The sequence below is a fragment of the Xyrauchen texanus genome, chromosome 19 (genome assembly GCF_025860055.1).
Source record: "Xyrauchen texanus isolate HMW12.3.18 chromosome 19, RBS_HiC_50CHRs, whole genome shotgun sequence".
Taxonomy (NCBI): domain Eukaryota; kingdom Metazoa; phylum Chordata; class Actinopteri; order Cypriniformes; family Catostomidae; genus Xyrauchen; species Xyrauchen texanus.
In genome coordinates this window covers 39,905,581-39,933,577 of record NC_068294.1, presented here as the reverse complement: position 1 = coordinate 39,933,577, position 27,997 = coordinate 39,905,581, and the positions used below count along the sequence as shown (strand labels likewise).

At 37.2% G+C, this 27,997-nt stretch overlaps 1 protein-coding gene across 1 annotated transcript in view; it reads left to right on the top strand.

Annotated features, from left to right (window-relative positions):
- The window catches only part of nlgn3a (neuroligin 3a), a 252,206-nt gene that overhangs the window by 162,847 nt on the left and 61,362 nt on the right, over positions 1-27,997 (top strand). The window contains exon 4 of the mRNA XM_052150107.1: positions 1,436-1,621. Within this exon, the coding sequence (XP_052006067.1) occupies positions 1,436-1,621 (186 nt within the window). The remainder of the gene's footprint in view (positions 1-1,435; positions 1,622-27,997) is intronic.

Below are 27,997 nucleotides of genomic sequence, written 5' to 3'. Positions count from 1 at the left end.
GCCGAGTGCCGTAGGTAACCACAGCAGTGGTAATTTTATGATTATGGTAATGTAGGGCCATATCGAACACTTGCTCGTGCGATATTGCTTTTTATATATATATAAGCAATATCGCATGAAATTGACAGCCTTAATATATATATATATATGAAGGCTGTCGATTTAATGCGTTAATTCCGTGTGATTCATTTTATAAAAAATAACGTGTTAATAAAATTAACGCAATTAATCGCAATGCCCCCGGACCGTTATAAGGAAGATTCCTGAGAAATGCAAGCTTGTAGTATCAGCTATGTGGCAACGCGCAGTTTATACAGTGAAGAAAACAACCATCCACAACACAAACATGCATTACGTTCTTGCGTTCAAAACACTTGGAGCGCAAATCCGAACTAAGGGATCTCAAGATGTGTTCTAAGTATTAAACTATATTTAACTTGACACAGTGACCTAAAAATGTGTGTTTATGACGCAATGTACCCGAGACGCTGGTCTGACAAGCTTGTCTGACGCAGGTGTATATTGACGGGTCCTTAAACAAGCCCTCATAATAAATCTCCAACTGATTGACAAATTCACTTGTGAATTGGATTGCTGTGAACTGTATGCCAATGATTGACTATGATCAATAATATATATAATATATATATATATATATATATATATATATATATATATATATATATATATATATATATATACGCTGATAGTGTCCAGCTCATTGGATTGTGGGATACAGTGTTCCATGCAGTAAATTTGCATAATGTGTGCACACTATACACATTATACTGAATACAGCAGTAATAGTATAAGTAGTATGATAGTATGCTATTTCCAAACCTAGCCCATGTCACCCCTTCTCTATTTCTCTCTTTCATTTTCTCTGGCATATGCACAAACACACAGTGGCATTCATGTTAACACCAGGCCTGCAATTTGAGGCATCCCCTCTAGAGTCATCAGGTTGTCAGAGCTAAACATCTAGTGTCAAAGTGAAGATGGGAGGCAATCTAGATAAAACATTTTGCCTCTGTGTATCAGAAAATAAATTTCCCAGTCACCAGTGCTAATAATAGCTCTTTTGGGAGGTGACGTGTTGATTAACATTGTTTCAGTCATGTGTAAATTTGTAAAGTGCATCAGTCTCAGAAGCTCCAAACCACCTACATTTTTTGTTAAGAAGTCAAATGTCAAATTAAGTGATTTTGTTTTGTGGGAGAAGAAAACGCTAAAATAGACTAGTACTGTATGTCCTACATCTATAATGTTTAATATATATTTGTCGCTTGATATTTACAGTCAATATTCTGTTGGCCGGTGGAAACAAGAAATACCACTTGGATTCAAATCCATCTATTTGTTAGTCAAGAACATTAAGAAAATCCCTCAGGTGCTGACAGTTCATTCAATACCTTGTGCCCATTTTCTGTTTTAGGGTTCCTCAGCACAGGAGACCAGGCTGCTAAAGGGAATTATGGGATTCTGGATCAGATTCAAGCTCTGCGTTGGATCAGCGAGAACATTGGCTATTTCGGCGGCGATTCCAATCGCATCACTGTTTTCGGATCAGGCATTGGTGCCTCTTGTGTGAGTCTGCTGACCCTGTCACACCATTCTGAAGGTAAAAATTACATTTATTTCTATAGAAGAATAGCCAAAGTATTTCAACAAATTAAAAGAACCCCTAATTGTCAAATTTCCATTATTATATCTTCTTAATAAGATAAAAGATTGTATTCGAATATTAAAAAAAAGTTCGGCTTCTGTCGAAAGCATCTGTGGCAGAGAAATAAATGTCAGCTCGTCCCTGTCAACTCATGCCAATTTAAAAATGAGCTAATAATGGGTGTTCAGTAATGGGTTTACAATAGAAGCTAAGCGGGTAATTGTGCAACACTGCGATGATGTTAATGTTTTAAATATGCAATTATGGCACTCAGGGGCAGACTGGGAAGAGCAACCTGCTCTGGAGTTTAAAATAAAAACTGGCCCAAAATTTGTTGGGGGTGGAGGGGGGGATTTCACGTATGTTAGTGTTTTAGCAAAAATACAAGCTTCATATGTCTGCTTTATAAAACATCAAAAACACTTGCCCCATAGGCTTCCATTGTAAGTGAATTACTAGTGAAGTATTTCCATTTTCCAGTCTAAAAATTCATTTCTGTGGAATTCGGCATCAAGCCACAAATGCTGACGTTGAATTTAACCCAGAATATTCCTTTAATGTCTGTTCAAAGCTATAGGGAGCTACTTTCAGTGGCACTAATCAATGGTTAGACAAAACAGATTATGGACATAAAATTTGTCTCTATTCATTTACTATTGTCTAAGCTGTGTACAACGAGTGCTAACAACTCATGACGGACAATATAAATGATATGCATGTTGTTCAGATGTGCTGTTTTGCAGTTGACAGCCTGTTTGAGAGTTTGCATAAAACGCCAAAGAGCTTTTACAGTAATTGATGCCACTGATGATGGACGTTCTCTGATGGTGAATTGCAAACAAAGTGTGTAAATTAACATGCATAGTTATGTATTTATGCAGCTGTAAAGAGGCTGCCGTTGTTCACAGGACTAAGCAAGGTTACATTTATCATCTTAGCAGCTGTAGCTTATCAACAGAGCTTACCAGAGATGTAAATCTAGAGCGCGTTCCCATGAGGGTTTTTCTGAGATGTAAGACACAATTATGGGGAAGTCAATTGGCTTTGTTGGTTTCTATGGCACCCAATTGACTGTGTTGAACTTGAATATGTTAAAACACAGAACTTGAAGGCAGATCTTAACTACTGTATAATGATCAATTCCTGCTAGATAAATATCTATTTATATTGATAAAAGATAAGCTGTTCTGTTTGTACTATTTGTAGGAAAAGTTGAAAAGTTGTGGTTGGTTTTGGTCTAGAAAGTGATAAAAGGCGTTTCAGCTAAGATTAAGTCTTTTCAGAACTATTACATTGCTTCCTGTTATGAATAATTGTCTGTGTTTGTTTGCTCACACCCGTTTGCATCAAAGCGGTATTAATTGCTTTGATTTCCTTTGGATTGATTTATTTTACTGTAATGGCTTTTCTATTCACATTATCCATATTGCCAAGCTTCATGTAGCATGTTATTATTATACAGTCACATCAAGCATCCCATTCCTTTCTCAGTAAATTGGATATTACTGAAGCTGATATTCTCTCTGAATAGAAGTGTATGCCTTACTTAGTTTGATGAGATAAAAAGCAGTCTAAGGGGGGAGCTGAGGAGTGCTGGCAGCCTCTATAAACTATCAAGATCCTTGAAAATTGAAACAGGAAGCCTGCTATTACAAAAAGGGGTACTTGTTGCAAGTGCTACCAATATTAGTCTAGCTCTGCAATAGTTCTCTAAGCTGTGATTTTAGCCAGCAGGGCAAGATGAGAAGCGGCCTGTCGAATGGTGATGGAAAGCTGAGGGGAATGCAGTACCAAAGAATCCATCTGCCCTATTATATAAAGTAAATGATTGGCTATATCACTAAAACTTTAAGATTAAAAGATATTTCACCCAAAAATGAAAATGATGTCATCATTTACTCACCCTCATGTTTTTCAAAACCTATATGGCATTTATTTTTTTCATGGAACACAAAATGATGTTAGGCAGAATGTTAGCCTCAGTCACCATTCTCTTTCATTGCATCTTTCCATACAACAAAAGTAAATGAAAATGACTTGAAAATGTAATTTGGTGTAACCATCAAGTAAAAGGTATTAAAATGCTTTCCTTGCACCTTGTGAACACACGTGAGTGTACACAATTTAATTAATTTCAAAAAAGTTATTAAACATTTATTTCAAGGTAATTTTATTTGATTTATTTTTGTATTATTATTATTATTTGTTAACAAAAATCCTGAATATCTAATTGTTTTCTTAGGGTTTCTCCACTTGACCAGAACAAAATGTGCCTTTTCATAAAAATGTAAAAAATAGCTGATATTTTTTTTAAACTTCACACACTTCCTGTCTGTTTTATGTTTTTAGCTAGGGCTACCTGCATGTTGGGTATAGCACCTGAATTTGATTTGGTGGACACATTATTTTTTAAAATATTAATATTTAAAAAAATATATATTTCACTGTTTAATAATAATAATTCCATATTATTTATGCCAACATTTCTTTTTTCAAAACATTCAGCTTTTAAGATCATTTTTATTTATTTTATTTTATTTATTAACTCTATGGACAGTTTACTTAAAAAAATATATATGCTCATCATAATAGACATTTATTAAAGTAATTTTATTATGTGAACTGCATTTTTAATGTATAACTAAATAGATCTGAACAAACTATGGTCAACACTATGGTCCTAATAATGTGCCAGACATGCTCTTCTGCTGTTGTAGCCCATCCGCCTCAAGGTTTGTCATGTTCTGTATTCTGAGATGCTATTCCGCCCACTACAATTGTACAGAGTGGTTATCTGAGTTTCCATAGCCTTTCTGTCAGCTCGAACCAGTCTGGCCATTCTCCATTGACCTCTCTAATTAACAAGGCCCCATTCTGAGTAAATTCTAGAGACTGTTGTGTGTGAAAATCCCAGGAGGTCAGCAGTTACAGAAATACTCAAAACAGCCCGTCTGGCACCAACAAACATGCCACAGTCAAAATCACTGAGATCACCATTTTTCCCCATTCTGATGGTTGATGTGAACATTAACTGAAGCTCCTGACCTGTATCTACATGATTTTATGAATTGCACTGCTGCCACACGATTGGCTAATTAGATAATTGCATGAATAAGTAGGTGTACAGGTGTTCCTAATAAAGCTCTCAGTGAGTGTATGTTTGGAACAACTTGAGGGTGAATAAAGGATGACAGAATGTTACATTTTGGGTGAACTGTCCCTTTAAATAGACATCTTGGCTATGTATGTGTGCTATATGGGAAATTATTGATCTACAAAAGGTACCATTACTCTTTTAGTAGCACGGATCAGATTCTGATCAGAAAAACATTGTATGCACTGACCAACTGTTGTACTCCACAAATCTGAGACTAGTGAGACCCATTCACATTTACCCTGACCCTGATCCCCAGGATAACACAATTATCTGAATCCCATCATCTGAAATACCAAAGTCCCAGATCAAAAAACACTTCAGTTCCATCCTTGCAGTGCAGTGTTTGAGATTAAGTGTGATGCTTGTTTGGCAAGTGTGTGTATATGTGGTGGTGTTAATGAGGCCACCGTGACCTGTCTTCTCCTCACAGTCTGACTCGTCATCTTATGGGGCCTGCTGCTTCCACATGGAGCTCGCCCTGTCAGAGTGTGTGGCAGGCCAGGAAAGAGGGCTTCATCTATCAGCCTGCTCCACCGCTGGAGTCATCCTGGCCACCAGGCCCCCGTTGCAGTATGGATTGCTGATGTATCTGACTTTCCTTCTCCATTATAAGGTTTCAGGAAGATCACCTGCCTTGCTTCTTAATGAAAATGGAGACCTTACGTACTGGAAGAGCACACAGATGGCCAGGTTCTCACCTGTACAAATGGGGCTTGTTTGGGTGGGGCTTGGACGTGATCATATGATCTAACGGCCTTTTTTCTGCAAGCATTTGGTTAATGTGATTTACACAAGTAACACATTCTCGTGGATCAGCATCCTTTATTGGTCCTGGAGGAACATTCCTCTCAACCAATCAGTACCCTTTGATCTTAGGGGTGAGTCGGATCAGTCGGATCATATCTCCATATCAGAATGTCATAGAGACTTGGTGGTGGGCTCTTTTGACTTGGGCTAGCAATCAGCCTTTTTTGTTTTTCTCTGTCAACTGCCTAGCTCTGTCCCAGCAACCATCCAGAGCACCCTAGTAACCGAACCCCATAGACTTCTGTTGTAAATGGCTCAGAGGGATATCTTCAGATCAGAATGTCAGAGATATGGGGATTGTCTCGTTTTACTTGGGCTGGCAAGCAGCAATTAATAATCACACTGAAAACTGTCTAGACACATCCTAGCAACCATCCAGAGCAGCATAGCAACCTGTGGCAAGGAGGAGGTCGGGCCGGGCTGTGATGATGCATGCCCAGACCCTAATCAGCGATAAAGGTTCGGGAGGAGAGAGAGAGAGAGAGAGAGAGAGCTACAGGTAGCGGCACTGTATGTGTTTATGTTTGTGTGTTTTTGTTTAATTAAACATTACTTTGATGCTTTGTCTGGTTCTCGCCTCCTCCTTTCACTTTTACCCCATTACACAACCATAATAGCAACAGCTATATCTTGGCACCAGAGCATCGTAGATACATAGGGGTGAGCTATTTTGACTTTGGCTCGCAAGGTTGGCTCGTTTTACTTGGGTTGGCAAGCAGTAATTAAGAATCACCCTGAAAACTGCCTAGACACATCATAGAAACCATCCAGAGCAGCCTAGCAACCATAATAGCAACACCTATATATTGGCACCAGAGCATCATAGAGACATGGAGGTGAGGTTTATTGACTGGGGCTAGCAAGAATAAATCATCTGTTAAATGACAATGTAAATGTAGGTTAACAAATTTAGTGATGTTATTAGTAATATGTTATTAGATTGCTTTTTGTAACCTAACACTGATCATTGCCCTCTGATCTTAGGGTTATGGCTAGGGCCTGCAACAACCCTCTTATCAACCAGTCATTGCCATTATTTCAGGAGTAGGTTCAGGCTTTAAGGTTAGAGTTGGAGCTAGGTCAGGACTATGATCATTTGATTTTAATGTTGTTCCAGGATCAACAAACGACATTAAGCAGATGCTTGCATATACAAATATAAAAGATCATGCATTCATATCCAAGCCCCTTCAACTCAAACCCCATACATAGAGATGGAGAAAATGAGATCACCTGTGTCCTTGTCTTGGGAAACCATTCAGTGACTAGTCTAGCATCATTTTCTTGAGTCCTGCTTGTCTTTTCTGAGTCCTGACTAAAGGACTGCCACTGCATCTTCTTCAAATGCAGTTCAATAGCCTCCTCATCACCTGTCTTTTCAGAATCATTGCTCCAGGAGAGAGAGAGTGAGCGAGGTAGAGAGTTTGATGGAGAGAAAAAGGAGTTCTAAATCAAGGACATTACCCAATCTCATGTGTTATTATCTATTTGGCATCAGGGCTGGCTCTAATTGAACATGCAGATTTGCCTTTTTTTCTCTCTCCTAATAATAATTATTATGTCAAATGAGAGATGGCTAACAGGCTGCTCCTGGAATATTAAACAACTAGAGCTTTGTGTGTGTGTATTTTGGAGGATGTTGGAGTGTTTCTGAAGGTCATCGGGTGTCTTTTTTTCTATTCCTGTAACTAATCAGCCTAAAAGCCTGCTCGTGAGGACACGCTCCCCTTTTAATGGAACATCTCATACATTAAAGGGAGCTCACGGGGGCTACGTCGAGGATTCCTCCACTGATGTCAGCTCTCATTTTTTATTAAGACTTTTGGGTTATTGAGGACCATAAACATGTGTGCTTAAATTGTGCTGGTTTTATTAGCGGGATGCTATGTACGGTGGTATCCTTGCAGCATGATGCATGACGAACTCTCAAGCATTAAAGTACTTAACTAGACTGTGCGGAATGAGAGGTACTTGAGGCTGATGAACTTAAATGACGGTTAAACAACGTCCACAAAGAACAGACACTACCTAAGATATATGTGGGCAACTGTGGCTCAGGTGGTAGAGTGGGTTGTCCACTAATTGCAGGGTTGGTTGTTCGATTCCCGGCCCACACGACTTCACATGCCGGAGGAATGACACTGAACCCCAAGTTGCTCCCAATGGCAGGCTAGCGCCTTGCACGACAGCTCTGCCATCATTGGTGTCTGAATGTGTGGGTGAATGGGTGAATGAGATGCAGTGTAAAGTGCTTTGAATACCGCTAAGGTTAAAAAGGTGCTATATAAGTGCAGACCATTTACCATATATTGGCTTTGTAAAAATCTGATGTTTTGGTGTATATGAATCACCAACATCATATTTTTTTAATTTTTTTTTTATTTGCAACAATAACAAATACAAAAACCAATACAATAATACACAATACTAAAGAGTACAGTACAGAGGGTTACATTACAAAAAACAACAAAGAATATCAAGCTAGCTTAAATGATTGACACCATTGCAGAGTCTTACATGCAGTAGAGTTTTTAGAGCTCTTCAACGAATTTAGATATAAATCAAGAACTTTCTTAAAAATAAAAAAGGAAGGAGTTTTCTTTGAAAATGTACACTTGTGAATATAAAATTTGGCAAGAAAAAGTAGCAAATTAAGAACAAATTTAAAATGATAAGGGTCTAATTTCAAAGAGTCACCAAAAAACACAATTTTTTGGCTTAAATAGAAGTTCAAAGATAGATACCTTTTAACAAAGTTTGAAAAGTCAATCCAAAAAAATTTTACAGTACACACATTCCCAAAATAAGTGAATAATTGTCTCATCAAATTGATGACAGAATGAGCACAAAGGAGAAATACTGTTATTAAATTTAGCAAATGTATAATTAACTGGGTAGCAATTGTGAACAATTTTAACAGAGACTTCAACCACTTTATTAGTTAAAAAGTATTTCCGCTGAAGAAACCAAAAATCTTCCCATACTATATCATTAAATTTGTTATTCCAAAAGCTTACACAAGCAGGCAAAGAAATCTGATCTCTGCTAAGAATTGAGTGAATTTTCTTATTTGACAAGCTGTTGAGAGGACATTGATCAACAAATAAATTAGAGCTGTCAAATACAGGTGGAGAGCATAAAGGACCTTTAGGGCCAGGTCTGACTAAAGATTTCACACAATCAGGAATTGCACCAAAAACAATGGCATACTCTCTTGGGGGGACTGGAAAAGAGAATTCTTGCATAAAGTGTTCATAAGAGAGCAAGACACCCCTTTCATCTAAAAGTTGACTTACTAACAGTATATTTTTATCAAACCAATTAAAAAAAAAAAAGAGAGATTTATTTTTATATTTAATATTTTGGTTGTTCCAGATAAAAAATCTATGTGGAGAAAAATTATAATTATATATTAAGGACCAGCAAATTAAGAGCCTGTTTATGAAAACCAGAAAGAGTTAAAGGTAATTTAGAAATGCTAGTTACAGCGCAATAAAAAATGCAAACCACCAACTGAATTGAAAATATGATTTGGGATAACATTCCAAAAAGATGTAGGATTGTTCAAAAAAGATTTTATCCACTTAATCTTGGAAGAGTTATTAAGAGTGGAAAAGTCCACCAAATCAAAACCACCCATTGTCCGATCAGCTATCATAACACTCTTTTTAATTAAGTGCTTTTTAGATTTCCAAACAAAGTTCAATATAATTTTGTCCAGCTTTCTACAAATCTCCACAGGAACATCCAGAGCCATTGCAGGATAGATAACCCGAGATAACCCATCTGCTTTGGAAAGCAACACTCTACCCGTTCCAGACAGATCACGCTGTAACCAAGAATTAAATTTGCGTTGAATAGAGAGAATAAGAGGTTCAAAGTTAAGTTTTGATCTTTTTTCCTGATCTTTACATATGATTATACCCAAGTATTTAACTTCGGATTTGACTGGAATGTCACAGACTTTAACATCAGTGGAATGTTTAATAGCTAAGAGTTCACATTTGTGAACATTAAGAAATAAGCCAGAAGCAGATGAGAAGAGATCAATTATATTTAAGGCTACAGAAACTTGATCCTTATCCTTCAAGAACAAAGTGGTGTCATCAGCCAATTGGCTTATTAATATTGATTGGTTTATAACAGAGATACCTTTCAAATTACTATTTTGAATGTGGATGGCTAATAATTGCATAGGAAGCAGAAAAAGATATGGTGATATTGGGCAGCCTTGACGGATGCCTCTTTCTATATCAAATCTGTGAGTAGTACCATGCTGTAATTTAATTGAAGCATTTGCGTTATTGTACAGAGTTTGAATTACATTGATAAAGTTGGGGCCAAAACCAAAATATATTCAAAGATTTAAGAATAAAAGTAAACTCAACAGAATCAAAAGCTTTATAAAAATCAAGAAAAAACAAGAAACCGTCGTCAGGGATCAGATCCAAATAGTCTAAAATATCAAGAACAAGTCTAAGGTTATTAGAAATAAGTCTGTCTTTCATGAAACCTGATTGAAAGTCATCAATTATATTATCTAAAACACATTTAATTCTTTTATCAAAAATCATGGCTAGTATTTTGTAATCATTATTTAACAAGCTTATAGGTCGCCAATTTTCAAGTTGAGTGGGGTCCTTTTGAGGCTTAGGGATCAAATTTATAACACCCTGAGTCATGGAGCTTGGGAGAGTTCCCTTATGTAGGCTTTCTAAATACACTTGGAGAAGAAATGGAGAAAGAATATTTGAGAATTTCTTATAGAACTCTGAGGTCAGACCATCATTTCCAGGAGATTTATTTAATTTCAGCTTATCGATCGCCTCAGAAACGTCTTTAATTTGAATAGGGGCATCACACAGACTTTTTCCAATATCATCAATTTTGGAAATACGGTCTGAGTCAAGAGAATTAAAAAATAAATCCATATTTTGTTGAGAGTGTCTAGAACGATATAGATTTTTATAAAATTCTTCACAATAATTAGAAATTTCTTTATGATCTTTTAAAACCACTCCATTTATGTTAAGACTATTTATAGAATTGAGATGATTACGCTGTTTCTCTAACTTAAAAAATAATTGGAATTTCGTTCTCCCTCTTCCATCCATCTCCTTCTTGAACGAACAAAGGCACCCTTTGCTTTACAAATATACAAGTTATCTAATGAGTTTTGAAGATCAACCAATTCTAATTTCTGGACAACTGATACATTTTCAAAGGGGATGCAGGAGAGACAGACAATTCTTTTAACAATGTTAAGTTCCTCTAATTTGTATTGCTTGGCTTTTTGAGATCCAACTTTGGATAACATTAACCTAATATTGTATTTTAATAGCTCCCAATTAGATCCAAAATTATTTTCAGCTTGAGCTTTATTAAAAAAGAAATTAATCTTATACATTACAGCTTGACAAGTTTCCTCATCCACTAATAAAGCAGAGTTTAGTTTCCAATAAGAACTATATGTTATTGAATGAGATGGGTTATCAAAAGTCAGAATAATAGACTTATGATCGGACAGTGGAGAAGGCAAAATTTCAACTTTGGTGACATAACCAGATAAGGAGTCAGATATTAACCAGAAATCAATCCTAGACCTCAGTGAACATCAGAGGTCTAGGATTGGTCAACAGAGCTGTTAGACCAGGTAAACTGTGAAGCATGAGGATTTTTTTCCCTCCAAATATCAGTCAGACCAAAACGGGAAATCAACTCACAGAGGCCTGATGATCCATTAGAAATTCTAGGTGGTGATCTGTCCAACGAGCTGTTTATAGTTTGGTTAAAGTCTCCACCCAAAATAATAAGCAAATTAGAATATTTAGATTTGAAATAGTTTAGATGCGTTTCTATTGAATTAAACAATTTTAAGTTATTTTTTGCAGAGTTAAATCCATAAATGTTACCCAGGACAAAGATACAATCATTTAAAGTAACTAATAAAAAAAGAAAATGACCTTCAGGATCAGAGATTGTCTCTATTATTTTACCCTTAAACTTGTGCTTTAAAGTTAAGACTCCTGCTGAAAGATTAGAACCATATGAAGAGAACATCTCATCGCCCCATTGTGATTTCCAAAACTTAAAATCGCTAGAATTTGCATGAGACTCTTGTATGAAACAAAAATCAGTGCTAAGAGATTTAGCATACAGAAAAATAGCTTTACGTTGGACGTCATTACGTAACCCTCTTGTGTTAATTGAACAAACAGAAAGTTTAGGAAACATTAGAACAATATGAGACCAGAAATATAACAAGTGAGTCAGTCCATGACATCCTATAATTGAGAAACGAATTACCCGTAGATGTTGAGAGTTTGGGATCATTCAAGGGAAAAAAAAAAAATAAAAAAAAAATAATAATAATAATTTTATATAAAATATATATATGCATAGTAATTCCACAAATAAACCTCACAGTGACTTTTTCTATCTTTCAGTAAGCATTTTGAAGATTGAGAAATGCTACTGAAGTCAGAAACATGACAATAAAGTCAGAATAGTAGGCTACCATTAGCAACTAAATCAAAAACCAATCATTCAACGACCTCCATGTCTTGCACAAGAAGTTCTTTACCATCAACGTACGCCTTTGGACCAACGAAGTAAGCGCGGTGTCCTTGCTGACGGGCTCTCTCAACAAGTGGCCAAAGTTTGTTACGCTGCACACGATCCTCGGGGGACAAGTCTTCTGCGAAGCGCAAGTGGTGCGTAGCAAGAAAAGGAGAGTTCTTTGCGGCTTTCCAGAGAGCATCCCAAAAATAACGCATTGTGAACTGAAGAATAATTCCGCGAGGTTTTTTTTTCCCAGAGGGCAGAGTGTCGTCGCTCCTCACTTTTCCCAAACGGTGTACCACATCAATTAACTCGTGAGATTTACCAGCAAAAGTTGGGATAACAGCCTCGCATATATCCGGAACTTTCTGTCTGATGTTTTCTCCTGGTTGCTCAGGTAGACCGTGGAGCCACAGATTCCATCTCCTCTTGTATCTGGAGAGATCTTGTACTCTGTTCTCCAATTCACATATTCGTTTTTCGGCATTAGTCACTCGCTTATCAACTCGCTCCACACTTCCTTTTACATCTTTAATTTCTTCTGCCAAAAATTCGACTGATACCTTCACTTCCTCGATGCCTTTGTCAAGGATGTCGGCTCTTTCATTAATGACGGACTTGAGAGATGTAATTATCATCATAGCTAAAGGGGAATGCAGATCTTCTTCATCATCATTCCTGCCTTTTTTGTGCGATGGTTCCTTTATCGGAGATTCAGGTAGAGGAACGACTGCACCAGAGCACGAGTCGAAGTCCACAGTAGCACTCACACCGAGATCTAAAGATGAATCCATCGGCTTAGATTTGCGCTTTTTATCCTTAGTCATAGTCCAAAAATCCTTCCAGTGGTTAGTACACAATTTCTGACGAACAAAATGAAGGTGACGAGAAAGTTCAAATGTGTTAGGCCTAAGTAACGAAAATCTAAATAAGGATAGGTCTATCACGACACGAATATCCCAAAAGCAGAATTAAAAAAACAAAAATAATAACTTAACAAACCCCTAAATGATCATAAAGTACTTTCGAGTAAAGATTATAAAGTATTGAACGAGATGCACTTTAAATTACATGTTTAAAGACAATTATTCACGGACTGATTCACTCACGCTGTCAACTTCACTCCGCCATTTCCACCTCCATCACAACCACTCATCACCAACATCATTACAAAATGATTTTTCAGGATTCATGACACATTTTGTGGCAGTTTAGTGGTGAAATGTCCACTGTGTGGTGCTAAAACTTTTCTCTCAGACGGATGAGGTTTTTAAGCTTAATGCTCTATCAAGTTTTAAATCAACAAAACTGACCACTCTACTCTAAACCTTAAACTTCATCCTAAAAGCACAATTGCTGAAGCAACCACGTTATTTTCGGCTCATGTGTCGATTCGCGTGCTCTTCTAGACTCGAACCCAGGTCCTTTGCAACGCAAGTTCAATGCTCTATCAGTTAAGCTATCATGTTATAATGTTAAAACGTCATAAGAGGGCATTGTGTGAGGGACAGAGTGAAAAGTATGTTTATGTGAATTAATAATCTGCGGTTTTACTCATTATTTGTGTGAATGGGAATAAAAGGAATTGTTGTTGTAGTGCCTCTAGTGTTTACCAGGAAACTGCCATGATCTGTACAACTAGTCACATAACATTTTGCAAAAATGTCAATATAGTAAAGTGATTTTGTGTGACCAGGTTGGATCAGACTGAACGCTCAGAATGAGTTTCTGGTTATTTTTATGTAACATCATGCATAACGTATAGTAGTATCTAATATTTTTTTATTCAGCCATTTGCACTTGCAAGCAGCATTCACTATGTATTAAACAAGTGAGTGGTTTCAGACACATAAATATGCAATATATACATTCAGACAGCATATATATATATATATATATATATATATATATATATATGAATGTGTAAATTGTACAGTAATGGCTCTGGCGCTCATGTTTTATGATGCATCTCATTAGTTCAGCATCACAACAAGACGTCAGTAGACTTGAGGAGAGAGTAGACACTCTTATGTGTCTCTTGACAGTATGTTGATGCTTCAGTATGCTGATGCACTCCAAAATTTGACTACTGTTGTCATTTACTCATCCTCTTGTTGTGTCAAACCCTTTAAGTTATTATGACAATAACCAAAGTAGATTTCAATTCATTGTTTTAACAAGGGGATTCAGCTGAGTGACAGTCGGGCTAAAGGTCGGATTTGAAAAACATCTGGATTTATGAGCAGTGTGAAAAAAGCCAAAGAGAAATCCGCTATGATATTACAGTCGAAATAATAAAGAGCAAACGGCGAGCCAGTTTATCTTTAGTATGGTCTGATTTGAATTGGATCCATAATGTGGCTACTCTTCAAGTGACAGTGTTTCATTTAGTCAATATGGTCTCTGAAAAATAATCAATCTAATTTATGATTTTAATATAATGCACATTGAAAATAAGCAAGTCCATTTGCTTTTAGTGTATTAAACATTTAACTGAGCATCATTCTCTTGCTGTCCTTAGTCACATCACACAACTGATGTTTTTACACAACGCTCTTTTCATAGCAAAGGTTCCTCACGCATGCGCTATTCTGGAATGGCAGTGTTGCCTAACTTCTTAAATTATTACGCTTATCTTTCAGACAGCTGTGTTGATTTGACTAATTTCTGTTTATTGTATTAGGGTAGCGTTGAGACCGCTTAAGGATTCTTTCATGGAAATTCAACCTATTTTGCACAGAATAAGTTGTTGATAATGACATTATTTCCTTTGGTTTTGATAATTAATATTTCATGATCTCATATCAAATGCTCAAGGCATTTCGATGCATCACAGTTGACTTTGAAAACATGTACAGTAGCAAACAGTCATGCGCTAGCTTTAGCTTTATGTTGGCATTTACCTTGTGCATTTGAGTAGAAGGCTAAATTAATGTTACTGTATTTAGACAAATGTAAATCCCACACCACATATTCACTCAAATGTAAAGCGCTGATGTGGATCACAACCTGTGTCCGCTAGCACATTAAGCATTGGCTGATTCATGATGAGGCTTAAAATAAATTTGAACAAATATGGAAACACTTGTACAGTGTTAAGGCTGGGCGTATGACAGTATGAACTGTGCAGTGGTAGAAACTAGATAGATTCTGCTATAACATATGTACTGCAGTACAGTATATTTATGGCACAATTTAGAAAAACAACAACATTATACTGTGTTGCAGGCGAGCGCATGCAGTATAGACAGCTTCGTAGAATATAATGGAAGTTTGACATAGAATTAATCTTATGTGCAGTACAGGTGTGCATATATCATCTATTTAGGATTCGAACATGGCTCATCAAAATAAATTTTTGATGCATTACTTTTTTGAGTCTTAAAGGTGCTTTAAGTGATTTTAGCCGTTCTACTTCCTCAAGACTGAATTAGCCACGCCCCTCTTTCCAAACTCTGCACTCCAAAGATGCAAATTGAGCTTTATTGAGACTGACATGGTGTAGAAACTGTTGTTTAAAACAATAGCAGCAAAATAGCGCCCTCAACTGACAACTGTTATGAGCAACTGCATAAAAATGGCATAAACCCTCAATAATTCGCTTGCAACAATACTATGAGAATGTTCACTGTAATTGAAAGGTCGAAAGCTTCTGAGGCCGTGGCCCACGTACACATATTTGTTTTTGTGCTGTTTACAGAGTATAGAGCTGTCACAAACACCGGTGAGACATCTCAGAACACTTTCATTAATATCTTTCATGGAGTAGGAACATTTTTTGCATACCTTTCCATGAAAAAATCACTTACAGCACCTTTAAGTGTTACTTGCATAATGGGAATCTGTTTTTGCACTAATGCCAGACTTATCAAAAAAAAATTATGAATAACTGTATCTTTTAGTGCTGGGTATTTATAAAGATTTCTCAATTGATTCGGATTCACAAGCATTTGTTTCAATTCCAGTTTGATTCTGATTCATTTGGTTATATGTCCATTTTATTTGCGTTTGAAAGAAATTCTCTTTTTTAGCTAATGCTGTTAATTATACAAGGTACCCTCAAATTTACAAAGTAGATTAAGAAAATATTAATTTAATTTTATCATTAGATTTCATCATTTTGTTTATGTTTTAGCATTTTAAAAATTGACAAATTCTATGTATTCCATTAATAAATAAGATGTCTTGAACTTGCATAAATAATCAAATGTATTGTTTAAATGCATTAACTTTACTATTTACAAGTATTCACACGGATATGTAGAACAAGCGCTAAAATGGTACTGTCTCTTTAACTCTTTCCCCGCCAGCGTTTTTAAAAAAAGTTGCTAGCCACCGCCAGGGTTTTTGATGATTTTCGCTAAACTTTAATGGCCCGCAGAATATTTTCTTCCATGAATATATGAAGATGCTATATATCAAAATAAAGATCTGAGCCTCTGCTTTTAGGCAAAAAAAAAAAACGATTTTATTTTATCTTCATTTGTTCTTTTTTTATTGCCACTTGAACAGAGGTAGGTTTTGTCAAAAACAACATTTCGGACAAAAAGCTGATAAAAAGGCATTTTTATCAAACAAGTGCTTTAGTATTAGTATGGTGTTCCACTTCACGTTTGAGACGATCGCAGTCTGTTTCTTTGATCAAAGAGTTGCGTACTCTTTCAAAACATGCACGCGGGTCTTCTTTACCGTATACCACCTAAAACACGGATACCCGGAAAATTCCATGTTTGGCGGGGAAAGAGTTAAGAATAGTGGCAGTTCAGTGAGAGTCTCACAGAAGAGTTTTTGTGAGCGCATATTAACAAGATTGGAGTCTTGTTTACCTCATTTGTGCAATGTGTGATTAAAATTAATTGTTTCTTTTTATTCTTCTTTTTTTTTTTATCAACAACTAACTATAGAGAACAGAAAGCGTGAATCTCATCTTTGGACACGCATTAAACGGAATGATTCAAACCAAACATTTAATCTCAACACACTGCGAAAGGATCTCGGTGCTCAACGTTTTCTCCCTTAACCTACTTAAACCTAACATTTTCCAGCCAGTGACAAATCACAGACATGTTTTGTCATTTAGTGCAAAATTTGGTCGCATATGTGAGTGATTTAGATGCATTACGCGTAGCCAGTGTGCACAACCCCATTCTGCAAAATATCAGAAAATCAGGCAAAAACATTAAGGACCTCTCTGTAAATACACCCATCACATTTGACCTTTGGAAGTTGCAAAGATCATCCGTTCTGTTGCATTTTGTCCCTCTGAAATCAAACCTATAGAGCAGCAGCCCGGGACAGTTTTAAAGACGACAGTGACACGGGCAAATATTTGTGATACAGTTGAATGTGCAGTATTATAACAGCCTCCAATCACTGCCCAGCACTGGCGCACTTGCAGGTAAATGTCAGATCTGAGATTAGAGAACAGAAAATGTGTCTCATTCATGCAGACACAGATTTTTGAATGGAAAGAGCCACCAGCTATTGTGGATGTAGTATTCAAAGATGCCCGACTGCTGAATAGTGCTCTTTCATAAGCTATCAGGCTTTTAAAGATCAGATCTTTTTGTCTCTTTTCAAAGTATTCAGTCATGGTTTTTCTCTGCTGAATTCATACTAAGCAGTTCATCATTCTGATTCTAAACACAGGTGCTTAAGGAAACCCAAGACATACGATTCACCGCTCTGTCAGGTGTGGCATCTTCCTGCTCCAATAGACAACAGTTGCTAAAACAGGTGGATATTCTACGGATGAAGCTCTAAGAAAAGAAATCAAGACTTGCTGTTAATGGGATAGTTCACCAAAATGGCAATTCTGTCTTTGGTTACTATTTACTCTTCTGTGGAACACACAATTAATCACACCGTTCCTTTCCATACAACAACCGTTCAGTGACCATGGCTGTTACGCTCCAAAATAGCACCAACAAATTAGTCCATACGACTTTTCCGCTATAATACAAGTCTTCTGAAGCCAAACGGTTGCTTTATTTGAGGAAAAAGACTCAAATTTAAGTCATTATTCACTGATAATCTCAATCTCAATTCATATATGTGACATAATGTTGATAACCACAAAAATAATTTTGATTTGTCCCTTGTTTAATTAAAAAAAAGCAAAAATCATGGATAAAGTAGGGCACTTACAATTGAACTTGATTGGGCCGGTCCATAAACACTAAAATACACACCGTTTTAAAAAGACGTAAACATTATACAATACATCTTAACATGATTTAAGTGCAATAAAATCACTTAATAACCTTAACTGTGTTAATAGTATCCAATACAACAACACTGTTGTCATCACGACAACTCTGTCGTTTAACAACTCAATAGATGGGCAGATTTGCAGTAAATAATTACTTTATTTTCAGACTATTGAATGTCTTCAGAAGTCTTGGAATAAAGCGTATGTGTCATATGGACAAGAGGTATTTTTTTTTTTAACTTTTTTAGCTATGAACTGTCATTGTTTGGAAAAGACCTGTGTGATGACTCCTCAAAGTATATACATTTGTATTCCACAAAAGAAAGAAATTCATACAGGTTAGGGAACCTCGTGAGGGTGAGTAAATAATGACAGAATCTTTACAGAAATATGACCTCTTTTAAGTAACTATAGAATTCAATTATTTTTATAGAAGTTGCTTTTCAGCAAAGGAAGTTTAAAATCCCTACCCAAATCAAAAACACAGTCCAGTGCAGAAACAGTGGAGCATGAAGTATTCTCAGTTGCTGCAATAGATCAGATCCCTAACCACTGACCGAATGTTGAATAACTCTGCCAAATGATCGATAGGTCTTGACGCAGCCGCCCATGGCCACATGTAGATGCCACTTGCATCCAACACAGAGAAAGTTGGAATGAAAGTGGTAATGGATGGACGGGTGGAGTAGAGAGTATAAAAAAATAGCCATTTGTCCCAGAGGGAGTGCATATCCACCTCTGGATCAAGAGAGATGGAGAAGTGACAGATTGCCTCCCATAGGAGTGCAGTTCATTTTGGGACTGGAAGCATCAGTCGCTACCAGAAGCAGTCAGACAGGTCTATAATGCATTATACCTGGTGATTTAAGCACTGAAAGAGGGTGTGATCAAGAGAAAAAACTAAAGAAAACATGAAAACGTGAGTAATGCATATAGCTATCAGACTAGAAAATGATCTCTTCTTCTGTCATTTATCTGAATTGTTTTTTCAAGTATGGGCACTTTTGGCCCTGTGTAGAAATTAAACTCTCTTAAAATATGCTTTTCACATTTACATTAGTTTATTTCATTTGTCTACTAACAACATCCAGCAGTGGATATATATTCATCAAAATAGAATGGATGTCATTTCCATTCTAGTTCCAAACATCTCAAATCACCATTCATTCTGTGGGATAAATTACTTTTTTTATCATTTTTGAAATAAAGGAAATTTTGAAGACTCCTCTGTCTTTCTCAAGCTGATTTCATAGCATTATACAGTATTTATTCTAAATACAATTATTATTTTCAAACATTTTGCATAATTTGACTAAATGACTTTGGCTTGATTGATAATGAAACACAATAAAAATAACATTTATATTGATTTACACTGACGGCCAAAAGTTTGGGATAATATACAGATTTTGCGACTACAGTACTATGAGAACATGCACAATGATTGAAAGGTCGATAGCTTCAGAGGCCGTGTATACATTTTTGTTTACTGTTTACAGAGTCTAGAGCTGTCACAAAGGCTGGTGAGATGTCTTAGAACACTTATTTCAAAACATGATACTTTTATACAACTGATCACAATGTATAGTCAGGTCATTAATAACGTGAAAAATTACTATTACAATTTGAAAAAAAATTACAGAACTTCTTAAACTACTTCAAAGAGTTCTCATCAAAAAACCTTGTCATTCTAGTTGTCACTTTGTCCAGATACTCAGGTGACCTTTCACCCCACACTTCCTGTAGCACTTGCCATAGATGTGACTGTCTTGTCAGGCACTTTCTCATGCACCTTACAGTCTAACTGATCCCACAAAAGCTCAATGGGGTTCAGATCCATAACACTCTTTTCCAATGATCTGTTGTCCAATGTCTGTGTTTCTTTGCCCACTCAAACCTTTTCTTTTTGTTTTTCTGTTTCAAAAGTGGCTTTTTCTTTGCAATTCTTCCCATAAGTCCTGAACCCCTGAGTCTTCTCTTTACTGTTGTACATGAAACTGGTGTTGAGCGGGTAGAATTCAATGAAGCTGTCAGCGGAGGACATGTGAGGCGTCTATTTCTCAAACTAGAGACTCTGATGTACTTATCCTCTTGTTTAGTTGCACATCTGGTCCTCCACATCTCTTTCTGTCCTTGTTAGAGCCAGTTGTCCTTTGTCTTTGAACACTGTAGTTACACCTTTGGATGAAATCTTCAGGTATTTTTGGGCAATTTCAAGCATTGTATCGCCTTCATTCCTCAAAACAATGATTGACTGACAAGTTTCTACACGAGTTTCTTTTTTGCCATTTTTGACCTAATATTGCCCTTAAGACATGCCAGTCTATTGCATTCTGTGGCAACTCAAAAGCAAACATAAAGACAATGTTCAGCTTCATTTAATGAACCAAATATATTTCAACTGTGTTTGATATAATGGCAAGTGATTTTCTAGAATCAAATTAGCAATTTATCATGATTACTCAAGGATAAGGTGTTGGAGTGATGCTGCTGTCTAGATTTGATCAAAAATGACATTTTTCAAATAGTGATGTTGCTGTTTTTTACATCAGTAATGTCCTGACTATACATTGTGATCAGTTGAATGTCACTTTGGTGAATTAAAGAACAAATTTCCTTCCGAAACAGCAAAATATGTACATTATTCCAAACGTTTGGCCACCAGTGTATCTCATATTTCATCTCAAGCATCATCTTGTCTCAAGCACTGACATTATTTTCTTCTTGATAAAACGTCCATTAATTTTTGAAAAAACTAAATTTTAGCCAAAAGTGTTTGTTGTTGGAAATAATGTCATAATTAATGAATTAATGAGGGGCAGTCATAATTTGTGTTAAAATAAAAAATAAAAAAAACATTTTCACACATATATGTCAATATTGAAAAGGTTTGTTTCAATCATTGTTTAGATTTAGAATTTTTTTTTATGAAGGATGTTCATATTTTGTGGTAACACAAATAAATAATACAGTACATATATATAAAAAAGTAGCAAAGAAAATGATGAATGAAGTTTAAATATGACATTCACATAAAAAGATCAAATGTCAGTTTGAATAAAAAATCAGTGCCTGTAGCTGAAAAAAAAGAAAAGAAAAAAAAAAAAAACATACTGTATGTCAATTGTGTGAAACCAAATGTTTTTTTGGTAAAAAAAAACATTAAAAAAAATTAAAAATAAGTGAGATTATGTAACTCAAACAAAATGTCACATTCGATTTACAGGTCTCAGCTGCACTCAGTATAAATGTTCCCCAAGGTGCAGAATCTTTTCTGGCTGTGTGATTTGGTTTGTTGTTTCAGAGGTCAGTGACCTCGCATGAAGAAGCTATATTAAGTGGACTTGTTAAAGTGATATTTCACTTGAAAATGAATGTTGTTCCAGACCTATATATATATATATCTTTCTTCCATGGAACACAACAGGAGATGTTAGGCAGAATATTAGCCATGGTTTGACTGAATTTTGAATGTATTTTTAAGAGGACTATCCCTTTCTAGCATCAAATAAGATAGGAATCAAATCCTGCTTCATGCTGTACTGTCATGGTAATGTAGAAAATGACATTGTAGTATTCTACAAAGTCATTTGTTTGGACAATAATTTATAGTTCATTGCAGCAGAAGGCAAAGTCAAGGCTTGCCAATTTAGATGAAATATTAGGGGTTATTTCTTTGCTAAATGGCTATTCTATGACATTCCTGAATGTTTTGAAGGACAGCCTAGTCTGTAGAACAGAATTGAATTAAGACTTTCTGTTGTTAGCTAAGTCTCCATATTTTATATTTACCATATTAATCAACTGTCTCTTATATAAAATATTATTTAGAGATATCTTTAGATTAAAAAAAGGTCTTGACTTTGTTTATTCATTCATACAAACAGTATTCGAGTTGCTCATGTATCCTATTGTATGAACAGGACACTTCAAGAGTGTCACCGATTATAAATTGAATGTCAATCCAAAACATTTACTGTATCAATGCAACCGTCGTAGTTTCTCCCCTTTACTCTGCTCAGCTCAAAATCTGCACTGCGCTGGTTTCTTTCTTTCTACCTATCCTTTCCTCCCTCATTTCGCAGCCTCCTCCTTCGCTCTTTTTCTCTGTCCGCTGAGAGTGCGCCTCTCTCTGGCTCTGTGAAAAGCAGCCATTATAGTTGGATGCCTGGCCGCCTCAGTTGGCACTCCTTTGCGCCCACCTGCACAGGAAGCCTAACACAAAGAGCGTGACAGCTGAGCGCTCGATCCCCCCCCCACCCCCCACCAGCCTCCTCTGCATCGGCCCTCATGTCAACCAGCTCTTTGTCTCTGCATCTGATAACATCAAACATGATCGAAATAAAACTCCTCGATCCACATTTCGGTTGGAAATGACCCGTCTCCCTCCTCCGCATGGTCTCTTTCTTTCTCTTTAATGTCTCCAGGTCTTTGGTGTGAGCTTTACACGTCTTTTGCACCTTGTGAAAGCCGCTCACATAATACTCTGCTTAGTTAAGACTTCATTAACAGAAGGTGCATGCAGTGAGCAATGGCAACTCTCTGCAGATTTGGCCAGTAATTCAAGTCACACCACTGAATATCTGTGCTGCTCTGCAGCGGCTGATTGTTTGAAGGGGTTTTTCAAGCACTGTTTTGTTTCCTGGTTGACTCTTTTTTTTTTTTACTAGGGCTTTGTTCTGAATTACTAATTCTACTCTTTGCAGGATGTATCCTGTGCACCGTATGCAAAATGTATACATATTTGCTAAAATGTCAAGTATACAACAATGACGCAATGCATAATTGAACATTTAAAAGAAGGACATCAGCTGAACAAAGGTTAAATACTAGGGTTGTCAGTAGACTTAAATTTTAAATCAAATTAACTACACGACTTTCCATGTAGTTCATCGCATATAAACATTTGCTGAGAAAGGCCCTCAAAATAAAAATAATTCAAAATAAATAATACTTACAAATTTAAATAATTATAAATATAATATAGTTGTTTCAGATGAGTAAAACATTGGTTATACAATACAAAAAGTGGCTTTTGTAGTCAATATATTGTTTGTTTAATTTCCATATTATTGAACATTGAGGATGTGTTCTTATGTTCCGCCTGCGCTGTATTTAACTGTGTTGTCGGTCAATGTACGTGTGCATCAGACGGACACTTTCGGTCAACGTACATGTGCATCAGACGGACACTTTGGTCAATGTACGTGTGCATCAGACGGACACTTTTGGTCAATGTACATGTGCATCAGACGGACACTTTCGGTCAACGTACGTGTGTATCAGACGGACACTTTTGGTCAACGTACGTGTGCATCAGAGGGACACTTTTGGTCAACGTACGTGTGCATCAGACGGACACTTTTGGTCAATGTACGTGTGCGTCAGACGGACACTTTTGGTCAATGTACATGTGCATCAGACGGACACTTTTGGTCAATGTACGTGTGCATCAGACGGACACTTTTGGTCAATGTACATGTGCGTCAGACGGACACTTTTGGTCAATGTACGTGTGCATCAGACGGACACTTTTGGTCAATGTACATGTGCATCAGACGGACACTTTCGGTCAACGTACGTGTGCATCAGACGGACACTTTTGGTCAACGTACGTGTGCATCAGAGGGACACTTTTGGTCAATGTACGTGTGCATCAGACGGACACGTTTGGTCAATGTACGTGTGCGTCAGACGGACACTTTTGGTCAATGTACATGTGCATCAGACGGACACTTTTGGTCAATGTACGTGTGCGTCAGACGGACACTTTTGGTCAATGTACATGTGCGTCAGACGGACACTTTTGGTCAATGTACGTGTGCATCAGACAGACACTTTTGGTCAATGTACGTGTGCATCAGACGGACACTTTTGGTCAATGTACGTGTGCGTCAGACGGACACTTTTGGTCAATGTACGTGTGCATCAGACGGACACTTTTGGTCAATGTACGTGTGCATCAGACGGATGCATTCTGTTAAGCTTCATCCAGCTGTCACGAATGTGTCCTGGCTCTCATTCAGTGGTTGCGCTGTTTGTGAGGTTTGTAGAGGCACGCTGCCCCCTGTTGATGTGGCTCGTAAGAACACAAAGTTACATGTACAAATTTGAATTGGATACAGAATTTACATACAGGTCTGGAGGCGCGATTATTGCATAAATATTTTTTATGCGTTATTCTTTATTTGAATTAATTTCACTAATTTGCCATGTTTAATCGTCAGCCCTATTAAATACACTTTGCACATCACCTTTGCTTTCGGAGCACATGCACAATCCCAAAGCCATTTGCGACCCGTTTAACTTACATGTATATGCTGGAACTACAATTGCATTATTTAAGTCCTTGTAGAGCAGAGGAGGGCGGGGCCGGGCTGGAACGACCTAAACCAAAAAAAGAAGAAGACCATTTTCTGCTGATATCACCATTGCCTTTGTTTTCCAAATATCCATGCACACAATGGGCCGCTTGTTTTCTCTGAACATCTTGAAGCCAGACAGAAATAATTAGGATGAAAACATAAAAATCAGGGACAGAAACGAGTTTACCTTCCACTCTAGCCTAATCAAAACCAATCCAATTTATTGAGCTGTGGGTGTTTTTGGTGCACATGGTACACTAAATTGTGGTGTGGAGAGAAGCTCCAATATGTGGTGACTTGGGAAGCATATACCATCTGGTGAATTAGGCGTTGAGGAACTTTGCCACTAAAGCGCACAGCGACGGGTAGTTGCATTCATACCATGCGAGCATTACTCATTTCGACTCAAGTGCCTGTTTTGTAGTACATTGTGGAATTTTCACTTTTGAGTGAGCTATGCCTTTTAGAGCCTTAATGGGAGTAACAGTCAGGCTAAATAGGAACATGTAAAAAATAAAAATAAAAAAACACAAGCGCTCTGATTGTTTGACAAAAAAGGAAATCTTTAGCCTTCACTCCTGTGTTGCAGTGCATATTGGGGCTTCAGAGAACACAAACAATTTCATTTAAATATATGGATTGTTTCAGTGCGGTAGGCTTAGTGAAAACCTTTCAGACTATATAATGTGACTGGAATAAAAGGGGAAGACAAATGCAAATAGATTTGTTCTTTCCTTTCCTTTTGTGTGCTATTAGTTTTCTTCACAAACGTATTGCATAATGGTGTGTGTGTTTGTGGGGGGGTGGGGAGGGTTTGTCAAAACCTTCTGAGATAAATGTGCTTATTACATATACCGTATGCCAGGCTTTTGACTATCGGCATAAAGTCTGGTCCACTTTGCAGCTTATTGAAATGTAAAGTTATTGACCACTGTTTATTTCATTTTGACTAGGTGTTTGGGGCAGATACTTCTGAATGCATGATATACATAAAAATAGACCGGCTTGGAAAAATCTTGTTCAAATAATGGTGTGACTTTGTCTGTGATTGGTTTTAAAGAATACACAGAAAGAAATTAGTGGAAATGTATGTAGATATTGTGAACAGAATTTCTGTCTGTCTAGAAGTACTGATTATTTCACAGACATATCTCAGAAAACAAAGTGGAAAATACAGTTCTGCATGGAGATATCTAGTTTACTAGAAATTGACTATCTATCAAAGATTTTATGCCACTAACCTGGCAAACTTTGTCAAATCCAGAGATTCATTCTTCCATAAAAGAGCATATTGTAGCCTTATAAACATCACATTTTTGGGTGGTGGTTCAAAGTTTTTCATCATTCGTCATGTTATTACAGCATCTTTTTTCCATCTGTTAAACTTGTCAAGAGGATTTCTATGAGTTACATGCTAACATGATTTTAGTCTGAAGTTATATCCAATTTTACATCATCGTTGCCATGACGAAATAACGCTGTAAACTCTGTAATCCTACAAAAACACATGAACTTATAATGATAGGTACATTTTACATATATAACCGGACCCATGCGCTCACACAAAGGGGGTACACAAAACACAGAGGCAGGCTGATACTGTCACAAGATAATGTCAAGAGATATTACGCAGAATGTCAGGAAATGATAGCTTCAGTCACTATTCATTTTCAAAGCATATTTATTTCCATACAATAAAAAAAGTGATGGGTGACTGAGGCTATCAATTCCTGACATTCTGCCTAACATCTCTTCTTGTGTTTCACAGAAGAAAGAAAGTCATATGGGTTTGGAACAAGAATGTTGGATGGGTAAATGTTGACAGAATTGTAATTTTTGAGTGAACTATCCCTTTAAGTTTTCACTTTTAGTGGGTTGAAATGTTTTACATTGTGGACATACCGTCTGAGACTGCCACTTTAGCTTGAATTTCACTTTAAGAAAGAGGTGATGCAATTTTATGTGATGCATGCTTGCACATAAAAGCTGTCATAACAGCCAGATCTCTTGTGGGTCCCAGGACTCTCACAAATGGGTGAAGGCTTCATTAGCTACAACCAGCTCTGGTGCAGATAGAACATCTGTTTGTTAACTGGCGGCATTGTTACACAGCCGTGTTTGTATGCCCTACTGCCAACATCCTCCCTCGTCTGCTAATAGAATCCTCATTAGTCTGCGAGTTCTTGATTGGGAACTAGAGCAGCTATGCAGTACCTCCGATCTCTCCCATCAGTGTCTATTAAATGGGCCTGCAGAGCCTCGATCCTCCCCCCAGAGCAAAATAATCTCACCTTGACCTCGTCGGGATGCGTCGTATTGACCCCACTTCTGAGAGTTTTGTCATTTCGCCTCTACATGTCCCAGTATCGATTCCCTCCTTTTATTTATTAGGTCACACGCTTGGTCAGACCCAAATATAATAGGTTCTGACCAGCAACAACACTTGCTCGAGCTCGGCGAGAAGGTCAAAACTTTTTCCTTTAGTCTGCAGTGCGCATCCCCCAGAGCATTGAAAACGCACCACTGTAATTTGATGAGAGCCACGGCAAGGTCCATTTCTTGGTGTCAAAACTGATAAAGTCCGAAAAAAAGGTGGTGTGTAAAGGGCCCGTGCAGAATGCATGATCTTTGTAGCACTTAATCAGCAGCATATGAATCTGTTTAGCTGGTGACTGTTGAAATAGCAGTTTGGACAAAAATGTGCAAAGGGTCAAACAGATCTCTGAAAGGCATTTAGGCTTCTTTCATAATAAAGCTGGTCATCAGTATCTCTGTTTTACAGCTTTTCTGTGAATGGTCTGGTTGGACATGCAGGAGAGTGATTGTGGCAGCAGCAGGGCTCTTTCATCCAGCAGTCTCAGGGGAACTTTAGATGTTTGCATTTTCAGAGAAAGCACACCTGCCCACACCTTCATGTAGCACAGCCACAGATGTGTAACACGTAATGAAGCTCCCCTGCTGTCTTTTCTGTATAGATGATTGTTGGATGGATGGGTGGATGGATGGATGGATGGACAGAACTGTCACGGTCCGGTCACCTTGTCAGGTTGGGGTTCTGCGTTACCGCCATGTGCTGTCCGGTTATGTCATGGTCCTGTCAACCTGTCAGGTTGAGTTTTTGACCTACGAGTACCATGACATCATCTGTTTTTGTCGAAGCGTGTTTTTATGTTTTGCCCATATGTGTTTCAGGTGCCGCTGGCCTGCTGAATCAGCATTTTCTTGGGAAC